This window comes from Beta vulgaris, chromosome 8, assembly GCF_026745355.1.
Source record: "Beta vulgaris subsp. vulgaris cultivar EL10 chromosome 8, EL10.2, whole genome shotgun sequence".
Taxonomy (NCBI): domain Eukaryota; kingdom Viridiplantae; phylum Streptophyta; class Magnoliopsida; order Caryophyllales; family Amaranthaceae; genus Beta; species Beta vulgaris.
The window spans coordinates 12,884,123-12,899,653 of record NC_079209.1 but is presented as its reverse complement, the minus strand read 5'-3'; the positions used below and the strand labels follow the sequence as shown (position 1 = coordinate 12,899,653).

At 34.3% G+C, this 15,531-nt stretch overlaps 1 protein-coding gene across 1 annotated transcript; it reads right to left on the bottom strand.

The window, feature by feature from the left end:
- Positions 1-10,782: 10,782 nt before the first annotated feature.
- LOC130589837 (G-type lectin S-receptor-like serine/threonine-protein kinase At1g11300) lies at positions 10,783-11,883 on the bottom strand. Its single transcript, XM_057391433.1, has one exon. It carries the CDS (start codon positions 11,881-11,883, stop codon positions 10,783-10,785), a length of 1,101 nt encoding a protein of 366 aa, XP_057247416.1.
- Between the last annotated feature and the right edge of the window lie 3,648 nt (positions 11,884-15,531).

Sequence of the window (15,531 nt, the reverse complement as noted above, 5' to 3'; positions counted from 1 at the left end):
GGTGTGAGCCACGTCCAATTGTTGCTCATCTCGAATTTCTTCGAGTGTTATTTTACTCCCACTTGTCTTTCTAGAAACAAATTCCTTTTCAAGAAAGACACCATCACGAGCAACAAACACTTTGTTCTCTTGACGGTTATAGAAGTAATAACCCCTTGTCTCTTTTGGATACCCCACAAAGAGACATTTATCTGACTTGGGTGCGAGTTTGTCTGATAGTAACCGCTTTACATAGACCTCGCATCCCCAGATTTTAAGAAAAGACAAGTTTGGAGGTTTTCCATTCCATAACTCATATGGAGTCTTTTCTACAGCCTTTGACGGGCTCCTATTTAGTGTGTGTGCAGCAGTTTCGAGAGCGTATCCCCAAAAAGAAATCGGTAGATCAGCAAGACTCATCATAGATCGAACCATATCTAGTAGTGTTCGATTCCTCCTTTCAGATACACCATTTAACTGTGGTGTTCCTGGTGGAGTTAATTGTGAAAGAATTCCACAATCCTTTAGATGATCATCAAACTCTTGGCTCAAATATTCACCACCACGATCGGATCGTAGTGCTTTTATTGTCTTACCAAGTTGATTCTGTACTTCATTTTGGAACTCTTTGAATCTATCAAAAGATTCCGACTTATGTTTCATCAAGTAAATATAGCCATATCTACTCAAATCATCAGTGAAGGTGATGAAGTAATTAAACCCTCCCCTTGCCTTTGTGCTCATAGGACCACATACATCTGTATGTATGAGTCCTAAAAGATCGCTGGCCCTTTCACCTTTTCCAGTAAATGGTGATTTTGTCATCTTACCCATTAAGCATGATTCACATACATCAAATGATTCGAAATCAAATGATGGAATTATACCGTCCTTTTGTAACTTGTGAATGCGCTTTTGGTTTATATGACCCATTCGGCAATGCCAAATATAGGTTAGGTTAGAATCATTTGATTTCTTTTTCTTGCTATCTATGTTATAGACTTGTAATGATTTATCAAGCACATATAAACCATTTATCAAATTAGCTCTGGCATAGAACATATTATTGTAAGAAATGGAACAACATTTGTTCTTTATTTCAAAGCAAAAACCTTCAGAATCCAAAACTGAAACCGAAATTATGTTCTTAGTTATTGTAGGAACGAAATAACAATTATTTAATTCTAAAATAAGCCCAGATGGCAAGTGTAGACTATAGCTCCCGACGGCAAGTGCAGCAACTCGTGCTCCATTTCCAACGCGTAGCTCTACCTCGCCTTTTGCCAACTTCCTACTTCTTTTTAGTCCCTGCACATCATTAACTATGTGAGAACCACAACCGGTATCAAATACCCATAAAGAAGTAGAAGTCAAATTGATTTCTATAACATATATACCTGAAGTAGAAGCCCCAGACTTCTTTATTTCCTCCAAGTATATCGGGCAGTTCCTCTTCCAGTGTCCAATCTTGTGACAGTGGAAGCACTTGCTTTCCGCAGCAACCTTGGGCTTGGCGGTTGGCTTAGGTTTTTCAGCGACAGTGGCAACTTGCTTGCCTTTGTCCTTCTTTCCTGCCCATTTCTTTTTGAAACCCTTTCCCTTTTGAACCAACAGAACCTCTTTCTTTGGTTCAACCTTAGGGATGTTCCTTTCAGCATTGACCAACAATCCATGCAGCTCTTGCAAAGTCTTTTCAGACTCATTCATATTGTAGGTCATTCTGAACTGATTAAAACTTTCAGGTAGTGAGTGGAGAATGATGTCAGTAGCCAACTCGAGCCTATAAGGGAACCCAAGTCTTTCCATGTTTTCGAAAAGACCCATCATTTCAACACATGGGGGCCAACAGCTTGACCCGGCTTCAAGTGACATTCAAGGATCTCCCTGTTAGTCTCATACCGCTCAACTCGGGCCTGAGTTTTAAACATGGCCCGCAGCTCTTGCATGATCGTGTAGGCATCCTTGGTTTCGAACCTCTTTTGGAGGTTCGGCTCCATGGCTGCTACCATCAAACAAGTGATTGGTATAGACTTATCACTAGCCTGTTTTGCACGTTTTCAGCGTCAGTTGATTCATCAGTTATTACAGGAAGCGGGGTATCTAAGACGTCCTCTCGACCCTCAAACCTCAGAACGAGTCTTAAGGTCCTTTCCCAATTAAGGAAATTTTCACCATTCAGTCTGTCCTTTTCCAGAAAAGGACGAATGTTGAAACCGGAGTTGTTGTTGTTATTAGACATGATATCTACAGACAGAAAAATAAGGCAAAGTTCAATTTTATGTTTATAAAGCAACCTAAAACATGTAAAAGGTTTCTAGGTTGACCACCTATTCAAAATTAAAGTCCCCTATGAATAAGTGTTTTACAAGATCCTATCAACATGTAACACTAAGCAGACGGAGGCCTTATCTAACGTTACATTATCAAGGTAAGTAAACTCTTTTACTAATTATAACACTTTATAACTCTTGTTTAGATGGATAAACATCGCATGTTTAACTATCTCTTGCTTCAAAATTCAAAACGCTTTTGATAATTTTGTTAAGGACAACCAAACTAAGTTGTAAAATTCGCAATTTTACCTTATATCCCAAAATTAATGATAACACCCTGCGGAGGCATGACCTATTACTATTAATTAAGGGTTTTATAAGTACTTTATGTTTGGAAAAGCAAACCTTAATATTTACGGGGCCTAAGTTTATTATGTTGTTATGAATTAGTGAACTCTAGCGCATCAATAACCAACATACAATAAACTTATAAGCATTTTAAAGAATAATAAAATGCGAAAATAAAATGATCTAGTATGGCCCCTAATCCTAAGAACTAAGCATCAAGGCTCCTTCTTGGACTCTTCATGGATCTCCATCCACTTTTCCATGGGCCTTCTCTTGATGGACTCTTCTTTGGATTACATAAGTATCAAAAATAATTTGAATAATAACTAAATTAAATAAATTACAAAAATACTTAACGATACGCAGATCGTATTTAAAATTACAAGAATACATAACGATACGCAGATCGTATTTTCTATCTTAATTTGGGCCATACTAGTCATACATAGCAAATATATCAAATAATAAAAGCCACATATAATATCATTATTATACTTGCCAATCAATTAAAATACAAATATTCTTAATTAAAGCAAGAAAGATAAAATTTTAAGTAATATCTAATCACCTAAAGATTCTATCCCTTAAAACTAGCCTAATAATTTTAATTAGATTAAAAAATCAGATTATGGATTGAAATTTATGACCAAGTCAACTAATTGAAATTTACTTATCTTTCTCAAAATTCTGTTTTCAAAATTTAAAACTTCCAAATAAAATAAAAAAAAAATAACTTTGCCTTGATATTAGGCACGTTTCTTTTCAAAAAAAATTTTTTTTTTTTTTATTATTTTGTTTTTTTTTGAAATCGTGAAACTACATCACAGCCCAAGGCTGCCATTCACGCAGAAAACCGGCCGGACAAAAACAAAACCCGGCGACCTCGCAGGCCACCTTGCCGGCGTGCTTGCCGGCCTTTTCTTTCGCGAGCCGACACCGGCGTTCATCCTGCGGCGGCGAGCAGCACATTGCTTAGCACGTCAAACGCGCATCGCGTGTGGCTGCTGCCACCACCTCCCTCGCTGACTCCGACTACTCGCCGGCAGTCAAGATTCACCCTTCCCGGCTTGTCGCCGGCAGACCACCGGGCGCCACCGTGGCTGCTCCTCTTCTCCCCTTTATTATTTTTTTTTTCTTTTCTTTTCATGAAGGATATTAAAATACAACATTTTGTAAATTTAATTAGGTGATCTTGATTAAATTAAACATAACTCTTTATGCTTAATACAGAAAATTAAATTTAAAATCTCTATTTTAATTAATTTTCAGATTATTCATATAATTAATCACTAATTCATACAAAACACATTTTATATGAATTCATCTTCATATATAAACTATTTTAAACATGAAAATTAGATTAATGACATGAATTTATTTTCTAAATTTAGAGATCTAAAATCAGAATTTTATAAATTTCGAAAATTAGGGTTTAGGAGGTTAAAATTTCGGCTATTAAAGAAAAAATGAGAAAGAAAGTAATTAAAACTCTTTTTAACAAATTTCAATTAATTATTCAATCCATAATCTAATTCCTCCCCTTAATCAAATTAAAATTAATCATACAAAACTAAACTTTATGACCAAAATTCTATATGCAAGAGGCTAAAACTGATACCACTGTTAGAATTTATAAGTACTATAAAGCGGAATTTCATGAATCAAATTCATAAGCACTTAAATCAGGATCATATGCATATACAATTAAGGATCACAAACAAGTTTAGAAATAACCTTTGTAGCGTGATTTCCACAAAGCTTGAAGAACCCGGATTGAGAATCTCAGATGTGATTCCTCTACTTAGTCCACCAACCCAGATTAACACTCCACCAATGCTAGTTGGAAAGGAAGAAAGCTTCTTCTTTGGTTTCTTGGAGTATAACGTGACTTTTGAAGAGAGAGAATAAGAGAGAGAAAATAATAAGAGAATTAACTGACTGTTTATTTTTCTGCCTAACCCAAATATATAATAGTATTTAGGTCAGATTTCTCTCCCTATTCCCTCTCTTGGCCGGCCACCCTAGGGCCCTCTTGGGCTCTAGGTTTCTTTTGTTGATCCAGGTTTAATGTGTGACCTTGTAGGATCCGTTACATTGGGCTTCGGGTTTATTTATTTACTAATCCGAAGTTCTATAGCTTTCTCTAGCAAGACGTATAGACGACCCAATATAACGAACTTATTATCTCTATAATATGATCCATTATACATTAGTAATTGCATTTAAGTCGAGGACATAAATCCTTTATATAAGCACACTAAGCATATGGCAAGAGAAAAGAGATGAAAAATGTCACCGTGTCGTCGGCAGATCCACCTCCATAGATAGTACACCGAAAGTAATGTGGCTGTGCCGATAATTGCTATGAGTGCAATTGCTAATTTTGAATTGCTGGTTGGGTGGGTAAAACCTGCCAAGTGTATACTGTCAGTTTTTTGAACCTATGTATACCGTCAGTTTTGATCAATAGACAATAGATAATCTTATACTGATATATTAATTGGATGTCTCGATAGAGACATTCTTGGGCACCACATAAGCAGTAGCAGATCCATGATCTGAAGTACTCCCTCCGTTTCATTTTAATCTACACACTTTGACATTTTACACTATTCACAAATTTCACTTTGACCATCATTTGTGATTTATATGCGGATGAAAATATAGTCATGTGGGATCTTGTTAGATTCATCATAACATGTATTTTATTAATATGTATTTTTTATAATTTTTATAAATACAAAACTAAAGATATATATCCTCAAAGTTTTGCATTGACATACGTGAAAAGTGTAAGTGTATAGATTAAAATAAAACGGAGGGAGTATCATTTACTTTCAAATTAAGACCAGAGGGAGTATTTGATTACCAACGAGCAAAGCAAATGTTCCATTTTTGACTTCCCCTTGATGCAATTTAGGATTTTTTTTAGGTTCAATGTTAATTTTATGGTGATTTACTTATGTCTACGATGATCGGAATGCATTTTTATTAAATTTTACACGGTGATTTTTGACTAATTTCCTTAAAATTATGCCCACTTTCATTTTGTGTCATTTATAAAATACAACCTTTTTTTTTTTTATAGATGCTATATTTTTCTCAAATGGATATTCCATAATGGATGTTACATACCATAAATGTCACCATAGAGATTTTAAAATACTATTATAAAGTTGGTGGTCCCTCACTTTCTCCTTTAAAATACCAATACTTTTTTCATACATGAATGTTTTTTATATTTTTTTATTCAAAAAGTGATAGTCTCCTACTTTCTCTATGTAGCATCTATAAAAAAATAGAGGAAGTATTTTCTTGTAATCCCATTATATATAGGAAAATGATATACGTAGCCCTTATGGCTATGTATAAGGTGCTTAAAATGAAAATAAAATATTAAATCAAGCATTTATTACCTCCGTTGATGTGAAAATGTGTATTGAATTCTTAAACTGTTTCCATTTAAAGAAATGTATTTAATGCTTATATGTAGCCTTATATGTAGCCCTAAGGGCTACCCTTATATATAATTCCTTTTTTTTAAGGGAAAACTCATTATAAATATTGATTATACACGTAAAATATAATAAAAATAATTCTTTATTAAATTTTAACAAGAATTTTGTTACTGCGATTATAATTCAACATTAAAAAATAACAAACCAATCTCACACATTTAAATTTCACAATTGACAACATTATCACAATTTGTCTATTAGTCCCAAAAAAAATTCCATAGTTTAAAATTCACTAATTACTATTCACAAATCTTTGAATTCTCAATTATAATTTTGGTGAGAAAAATGAAATTGATCTAGGAAAAAGGAAAGAAGAAGACGAAAAACTAATTTATTTTGCAGACTTAAAAAAATAAAAGGAAATTTTCCTCAAGTATCCCTAAAATTTGATGTAATTTTCAAATTTACCCCTCACATTTGGTGAATTCCTCATATACCCTGAACTTTGTGTTTGGGATCAAAATAGGGTTATCATACACCGAAATTCAAGTACATTAATTTCTTAATGTTCACTTGAAACTTAAACTTTGAACATCAAAATTCAAGAAAAGTATTTTGATAATTAAGCCAAACCACAAGTGTACCTCAAGAAATTTTCCTAAAAAAAAGAAACAAAATTTAACAAAAACTTGAATTAAAATTTAATAAAAATGCATTCCGATCATCGTAGACATAAGTAAATCACCATAAAATTAACATTGAACCTAAAAAAAATTCCGAAATTGCATCAAGGGGAAGTAAAAAATGGAACATTTGCTTTGCTCGTTGGTAATCAAATACTCCCTCTAGTCTTTATTAGTTTACCCGTATTTCTTTTTCGGATGTCCCCTATTAGTTTACTCACTTCTTTTGTTTTTATTTTTGGAATGAGACTACTAACTTTAACATTAAATAATATTATCTCTTTCCTTCTATGTCCCTGTCCTAAAATTTTATGCAAAAGAAACGGGTAAACTAATAAAGACCGGAGGAAGTAAATGATAACTTTCAAAAGCTAGTGTCCATGGAGGCTGGAGCCACAAAAGGAGGAGAGAGAAAGGAAGATGAAACACTTGATATTACACATTAGGGGCTAGTGTTTTTTTTATAAAGAGAAATTTCATTAATTAAAGGTCAAACGGCATCTACAATAGATATTAAAGAAAAACAAGATACAATTAAACAAGGTTAAATTAAATTAGGGCTAGTGCTTAAGTTCAGTTGGAAGAGCTTCTTTTTCTCTTTCTATGTTTTTAAAGAGAAATCAATTTCTACTTTTGTTCTAAAAAAAGGAGAAGTATCTGCTAGACTGCTACGCTTTGTGACTTAGACCTGTTCTTCTCACTTATTTTCAGTTCAATTCAATTCAATTCAGTTAAGTTAAGTTTTGTTCCTAAATTATTATCATTATTATCAATTAGTTATTATTTAATTCAATTCAATTCAATTTAGTTCTATCCAGTTCAGTTTAATTCAGTTGTTTTATGCCGAAAAGAATAGACCCTTAGTGCCTTCGCCTATGCATATAAGTGAGTAAGTCAATAATATATACATCGTCCATTTTTTTCTGTTGCAAATTCACCGAACATCTTTTCATTATTTATTGTGATTTTTATGTAAGGAAAATATAGTCATGTGGGGACGTTATTAGATTTGTTTCGATATATACTTCCAAAATAGCAAATTGTTAATTTTTTTTACTAAAAATTAAAGTAATTAAAGATATTAATAGTTTAAATTGTGCAATGATAAATGTATAAACTCAATCGTTGCAATATCAGTCTACGTACTTAAAGGTTCTATACGTCTGTTCGAGTTGGGTTCATATTGAATTATGTCAAGCTTATATGTTAATTCAGTTGGGGTAAAGTCATTGTATGGCCAATTTGGCGTATTAAGATCCAGTGAGCCTTGAGTCATACTCCCTCCATTTCCTAAAGATATTTCCACTTACTATTCCTACAGATACCAAGGAAAATCAAGTTGTGTGGGGCATGGTGTGAGTAAAGTAGGAGAGAGAAAGGGGTTAAGATAAATAAACAAATAAAAAGGGGTTAAAATAGGAGAGAGAAAGGGAGTAAAATTGAATTAATAATGTAATGGTGGACCATATGATAGTGACATGAGAGGATAAATGGGGAAATTCATTTTGCCAAATAAAGAATAAAGTAAAAGAGGGAATATCTTTTGGAAACACCCTTAAACGGAAAGAGGGAAAATCTTTAGGAAACGGAGGGAGTATTATACTTTGGGGCAATTTAAACTATGTTTGGGAACATAGGTTGAATTAGGAAACTGATAAGATAGTAAAAGGAGCTAAATAAATAAGGTAAAGTTTCAATACCTTAAAATGAGATTTTATATTTGATAGCATTATAGCAACTCAATTTCTAATAATTTTGAGCTTAAATTTTATTTACTCTTACTCTCAATATGATTATTTATTTTAGGTGACTTTAACTTTTAGCATATACTCCATCCGTTTCATTTTAATTGTTACACTTTGATATTTTACACTATTCACAAATTTCACTTTGACCATCATTTGTGATTTATATGCGGATGAAAATATAGTCATGTGGGATCTTGTTAGATTCATCATAATATATATTTTATCAATATGTACTCCCTCTGTTTTTTTATCATTCTCACTTTCTTGTGTGCGTTTTCCAATGCACGTTTTTGAACTTAAATATCTTTCATTATATATTAGTAAAAATTATAACGATTAAATATTAATAAAGTACTAATTGAGACGAATCAAACAAGACCCCACATGATTATGGTTTTCTTATAAATTGAGAACATTTGAGAAGATTCTTCCTAAGCATGAATAGTGGCAAGATTCCAAGTGAGAAAGTTAAAAAAAAAGAGGGAGTACTTTTTATAATTTTTACAAATACAAAACTAAAAATATATGTCCTCAAAGTTTTACATTGACATGCGTGAAAAGTGTAAGTGTGTAGATTAAAATGAAACGGAGGAAGTACTTATTCAAGGTGACTAAAATGTTTTGTCAAACATCACATGGATTTTCTTATATATATTTAGGATTATTTGTCAAAAACCACCTTATAAACATGAGATTTGTAAGAAACCATCTTATACAATTTTTTGGCAAAAACAAAACCTTAAACAATTTTTTTCCAGAACATACCTTATGCTTATTCCGATCATTGATCCAAAGTTACAACATTCACCGTGTCATGTACAAGACAAGTGACTTTTTAAACCCAACAAAATCCTTGACATGGTCAATTCCGGAACCTCGAATCGATAATCGAAGTAAGGCATAAAGTTTGTTTTCGCATAAAATTTTTTGTTTAAAATTTGTTTCGCAAAATAAATTATATATAAGGTGGTTTCTCACAAATTTCATGTTCTATAAGGTGGTTTTTGACAAAAAGAATTCAAATATTTATAAATAAACTAGTGTGTAGCTCGGGTGATGCCCTGAGTTTTTACTTTGAATAATACTTCTATTTTTTGAACTTCTATTTATTCCAAGTTATATATATGTAAATGGAGTAAAGAGCTTATCTAATAGTTGCTAGAGATAACACGATATGTCTACTATACAACTTATTGGTTGCATGTTCGAATCTTACTAGTCTAGAGATGGCCAACAGTGTCGGCCAATCCAGCCCAGCCCACCTCGTGGGCCGTGTGGGCTGGGCTCGCAAAAATCCCGAACCAGCCCAGTTCGAACCGTGAAATTGGTGGGTGGGTCGTGGGCAAGATTTCTCGAGCCCAGCACACTAAGCCCGTCACTAAAACCGCCCAGCTCGGCCCACGAAAACAGTCCAGCCCGGCCCATGGACCGGACCAGTCCAGTCCAAGTAAATACTGAACCCAAATTGTGTATAATCTAATCAAATTATCTCTATTATATAAGGCAACACATGGGGGGACACCAAAAAATAGAAAAAGGAAAAAAAAAGGATAACTAACTGTTTCACTTGAATGAAAAAAGGGGGGAAGTAAGACATTTGAACCGAACATCAGTTTTTTAGAAAATAAAATGTAAAGACAATTTTTCTACCCAATTAATTTTATTTTTTTGAGGGGAACCCAATTAATTTTATTTTCTACTTCATTTATTACCACACGTTATCGCACGCATCGCGTGCATGTAAGACTATTATATATTGTAATCAAATTGCATATATTATAATTCAATCAAATTTTAAAATAATGAAATTATTCATTAATATTAATAATTGTATATATCTTAGCTTAATTTAATTTAATGATTTTAGTAACAATAATGAAAAATTTCAATGATAAATAGTTTTGAAAAAAAATTCCCATGGCGACCAGCCAGCCTGGTCCAGCCCACTAGACTCGTGAAATCTCAGCCCAGCCCGCTACGGTCCACGGTCTAGCCCACCCAGCCCGCACCAGTGGCCATCACTATTTACTACACTAAGTTTGATTTTATAGTAGATATTTCTTGTTAAGCATATGATGTTGCATGTTCGTAGTAAAAAGGGGTTTTACGTGGTAACATATATTTTATTACGAACGCCTTTTAATATAATAGTATAGATATATGAATTAAGGTATTTTAGTTATTTAAATAGTTTCAAAAATGAACCCGTTGCAACTAAATTGAGAAATAGAGAATATGCGACTACAGAATTCATAAATGAAGTGAAATGCACATCAAATAACGAATGAACTAATTATAAAAGCAGAAGAGCCAAGAACAAGTGATCACCTAGTTCTGAATGAGCCAAACGAATGAAAACTTCTGCACCATCAATAGAGAATTGCTGCATGTCAGTTAGACTTTCGTTCCACACCATGCTTATGGGTCCCTTAGGATTTGCATATGCTAAACATGAACAATTTCCCAAGCACCTCCTCATACATTCAGCCTGACTATCTACCAAAAAAAAATCAGCATTATCTGGTAGTTTTACATGGATTAGCCTTGAGAAGCCGTCTTCTTTGCCTCCTCTATTGCCACATTGCAATGATGTTCTTCTTACACACCCACTAGTCCAATTGCCTAGACTCCATTCATCAATTATTTTGGGCTCAAACCCCGTTAAGCAACTGCATATGGGTGAATCTTTGGGGTTGCAAAGTCCAAAAGCACCGCAGTTACTATAAATATCACATTTAGTTTCAATGGATTGCCATGTAGTATTCCACTTCCGGCTACTGTCATCCCAAGTCCTATGAAACAAATTCCCGTCATCATTCAAAAGATGGTACCCCACGAATGACTTATTTTTCATAAAGTATAAAATCTTATATGTGTTTTCTATAGAATTGTATATTAGTTCCAATGCAGGAAAAGCCTGCCGAGACGTATTAAATATTCCGAATGTGCCAGATCTCCAATAAGGTTTATCACCATCCCAAGTTACTAATTCCCCAACCGGTGCGAGTACATTTGCACTAATCCTAAAGCGTCCATCTGATGGATCTGAAGCGCTCTTCCAAGATCTTAGCATTGTATATCCGTACTCATTCATGTGATCCTCGTCAATAATTGACATATTAATTGACATCGTCGTTCCTAGCAACAATGAATTTTTGCGATGTTCAAAACTTTGCCAGATGATCATCCCACTAACACCAGATAGCAAAACAAGATTCCCGGTATCTTGAAGCTTAGCAACTGAATTATTATGTGCCTGATTAGACACATTTGATGACCAAAAGATGGTGCTTTTTCCATCTGAGAGCTCAAGATTTCCATCCTCAGATATTTTCAGCACCCCGGAAGAGTTTTTAATTGGGTTGTTTGTATTAGCTACCCAGACAACTTCCATTGTATCAGATTCGTTGGTATTATACCAGATTCCAACATAGCGATTTGTGGTGTTAATGGGGCTGAAAAACCCAATTTTGAAAGTGGCATTACTAGAAACTAAGGTTTCTGGGTCTGTAAGGAATTCAGTGGTGGTGATATTGGTAATTGCCAAGACAAACTCTGAGCAAAAACCACAGATGAAAAATACAGTAAATATTAGAGAATATGGCGCAATATCTAAAGCCATTGGTAGAGATGTATTGCTAATGGCTAGCTAGTAACGTCAATACCCCAGATATAAATGGTCCATGGAAAATTTCTTTCAAATTCACTACTTAGTCCATCTGGAACATTTCCTTAGTATGAAAAATATACATTATGTTTTTATTACGTGATCAACCTCGTACTCCGTCCAAGTAACAATACTTTAAGGTTTTACGCCATCTGAAAGTTACTTCATGTTTAATTAACTACAGATTGTGCCCTTTTCAGTACCAGGAATACACTCAAGTTGTATTAGTTTTAATATTTCAACCTCATTGATTCTCACGACAGCAACGAACAAACATTTTACAAATTGTCTTATGAATTATGATGCAGACATAACTAGTTGACTCTTCTAATTCGCTAGCTAAGATTACTTTTCTTTTTGTACCTGGTGCTAAAGAATGATAAACTCAGTTGACGTTTTACTGGTTAGAGCAGTACCACCTTGTTAGGAAATCGGTGTTGTAGTTTGATTAATGCGGAACAGAAAATCAATGAAATAATGAAGGTGAGAAAACTATAAAGATGAACAAACAAATAACACAAGGATTTACGTGGTTCAGTCAAATTTGACCTACATCCACAGGTGGGGGATTAGAGCTTCTTCACTATAATGGAGAAAATCAGAGAGAATAATACAAGGAGTCCTAAATCTAGAGGCTAAAAGTGTTTCATAAGTTGTGTTAATAATAATGAACACTAAGAGCCCTTTTATAATCATAAGGAACCCGTACAAACCCTAAAAGATAACCTAAAAACGAAAAATATCGGAAAAATGCGTTCAGCGCCAAAATCGCGCACCGCCCGATTGGGTCGGGCCAAACCGCCCGATCGGGCCCGGGACAAAACTGCTTCGTCAGTTTTTCGTAAAACAGTCATAACTTTCTCGTTTCTCATCGAAATTGGGCATATGACCTATCGTTGGAAAGCTCTTTGAACAAGCTATCACCTCCAATTTGAATCACATCAAAATCATTTATATATTGAGAGATATGTGCATTCAAAGTTAGCCTTATGCCATTCACAAGATTTCAAGTCATATTTAACAATCTCCACCTTGACTTGAAACCAATCAAACAAGGTAACTCCACCTTGAACCAAAAATGATGCTCAACACACCAAACACCATAGAACCTCCACCTTAAACAAAATTCCATAAACCTACCCATTGTAGGCAATCCAGAACGGACATCTTCTATAACTTGTGTACCGATGCGTCTTCGAACACAAAATCCGTATACAAAACCATCACATGGCCTAGATCGAGAGTATAAAGTCACCAACGCAAGCATGCTTCTCAAATTGACCAAATCTCTTCAAACACTTCTTCATCTCAACAACAAACTAAAAGCAATTCTAGAAACTGAATGACAACAATAATTTCTAAATTGCAATGTACTTAATAAACAAAAAGTACCAAATTTGAGATAAGAAATAGCATAACTAGAACAAAATCTAATGCATAACCAAGATTGTTACTTTATTACAAACTTAAAAACAATCTATCATAGACTCCAAAAAGAAAATCCACACGGTTTCTCGTTTTACCAAGAGATCTCAAAAGGGCACCAAACATAAAGAGATCGTAGAAACCGCAGCCCCAAATCTTGTAACCCTAAAGTGCAAGATCATCATCAGAAACACGTGGCAATATTTGCAGATCGATCCTCATTGACCTTTCTCCATTTTTCTTCTTTAATTTCCAACACTCAGATTTAATATGACCCTTCACATGACAATAGTTACAGATTTTGCCAGAATTCTTTCCACCATGAGCAACCAAAGCATTTGTGTGAGCAGAATTATTAGATTTATTAACCAATTTATTGTCAATTAAATCTCTCTGAGTTAAGGCCTCCTTAACATCCTGCAAACTCAAATCATCTTTACCATATAATAAGATTCTCGAAAGTGCTCATAGAAGTGGTAAAGAACACAACAACCTAATAGCCATATCCTCATCATCGATCTCAACATCGATGTTTTGCAAATCCATAATTATAGAGAAGAATTCATCTAAATGAGAATCAAGCGGTTTACCTTCTACTAGACGAAGATCATGAAGTCTAGATTTTAGTAGTAGACGGTTGGTCACAGACTTTGTCATATAGAGTGACTCCAACTTCAACCACAAACCCGCAGCAGTTGTCTCTTTGGCAACCTCTCTCAAAACTTCATTAGAAAGACTTAAATGAATCGCTGAGAGTGCCTTCAAATCTATTCCTCCCACTTCTCATCCGTCATACCCGAAGGCTTTTTGGATGCACCTTCTAGAGCCTTGTGACAACCACTTTGAACCAGGATGGCTTTCATCTTTAATTGCCATAGGCCAAAATTTACTTGCCTATCAAATTTCATTGATATAATCAAAAAATCAAACTTTTTCTATAAACACCTAAGATCTTAAACAACCAGGCTCTGATACCAATTTGTTAGGAAATTGGTGTTGTAGTTTGATTAATGCGGAACAGAAAATCAATGAAATAATGAAGGTGAGAAAACTATAAAGATGAACAAACAAATAACACAAGGATTTACGTGGTTCAGTCAAATTTGACCTACATCCACAGGTGGGGGATTAGAGCTTCTTCACTATAATGGAGAAAATCAGAGAGAATAATACAAGGAGTCCTAAATCTAGAGGCTAAAAGTGTTTCATAAGTTGTGTTAATAATAATGAACACTAAGAGCCCTTTTATAATCATAAGGAACCCGTACAAACCCTAAAAGATAACTTAAAAACGAAAAAATATCGAAAAACCGTTCAGCGCCAAAATCGCGCACCGCCCGATGGGTCGGGCAAACGCCGATCGGGCCCGGGACAAAAGCTTCGTCAGTTTTTCGTAAAACAGTCATAACTTTCTCGTTTCTCATCGAAATTGGGCATATGACCTATCGTTGGAAAGCTCTTTGAACAAGCTATCACCTCCAATTTGAATCACATCAAAATCATTTATATATTGAGAGATATGTGCATTCAAAGTTAGCCTTATGCCATTCACAAGATTTCAAGTCATATTTAACACACCTCCATCAACAAAGCATGTTCAAACATACTTTCTTAGCAACATACTTGCTCCGCTCCATAAAAATGATGATTGACCTATTTGGTTGGAGGTCCTCCGGCCTGTCAGACAGTGGCAGATCTTGACCAACTATTTCACAAGGGCCGATTCAACCAATTAAAAGTTTAATAACAAAATTTAAATGAGGAATAAAAACATTCAAAGATACATATCAAAGTTAAAAGGAAAAATTGACAAAAATAATCCCAACTATGAACGGTCCGCTAAAGATAATCCCAACTTTGGGTTATTCTAGAACAATCCAAACTATTTGAGGTACCTTTCCAAAATAATCCAAACTTTTATTTTTCTTGCCTTTAATGACCCCTTATGAG

Coding starts and splice junctions, on each gene's coding strand:
- LOC130589837 (XM_057391433.1), bottom strand. CDS start 11,883: ATGGAAGTTGTCTGGGTAGCTAATACAAACAACCCAATTAAAAACTCT.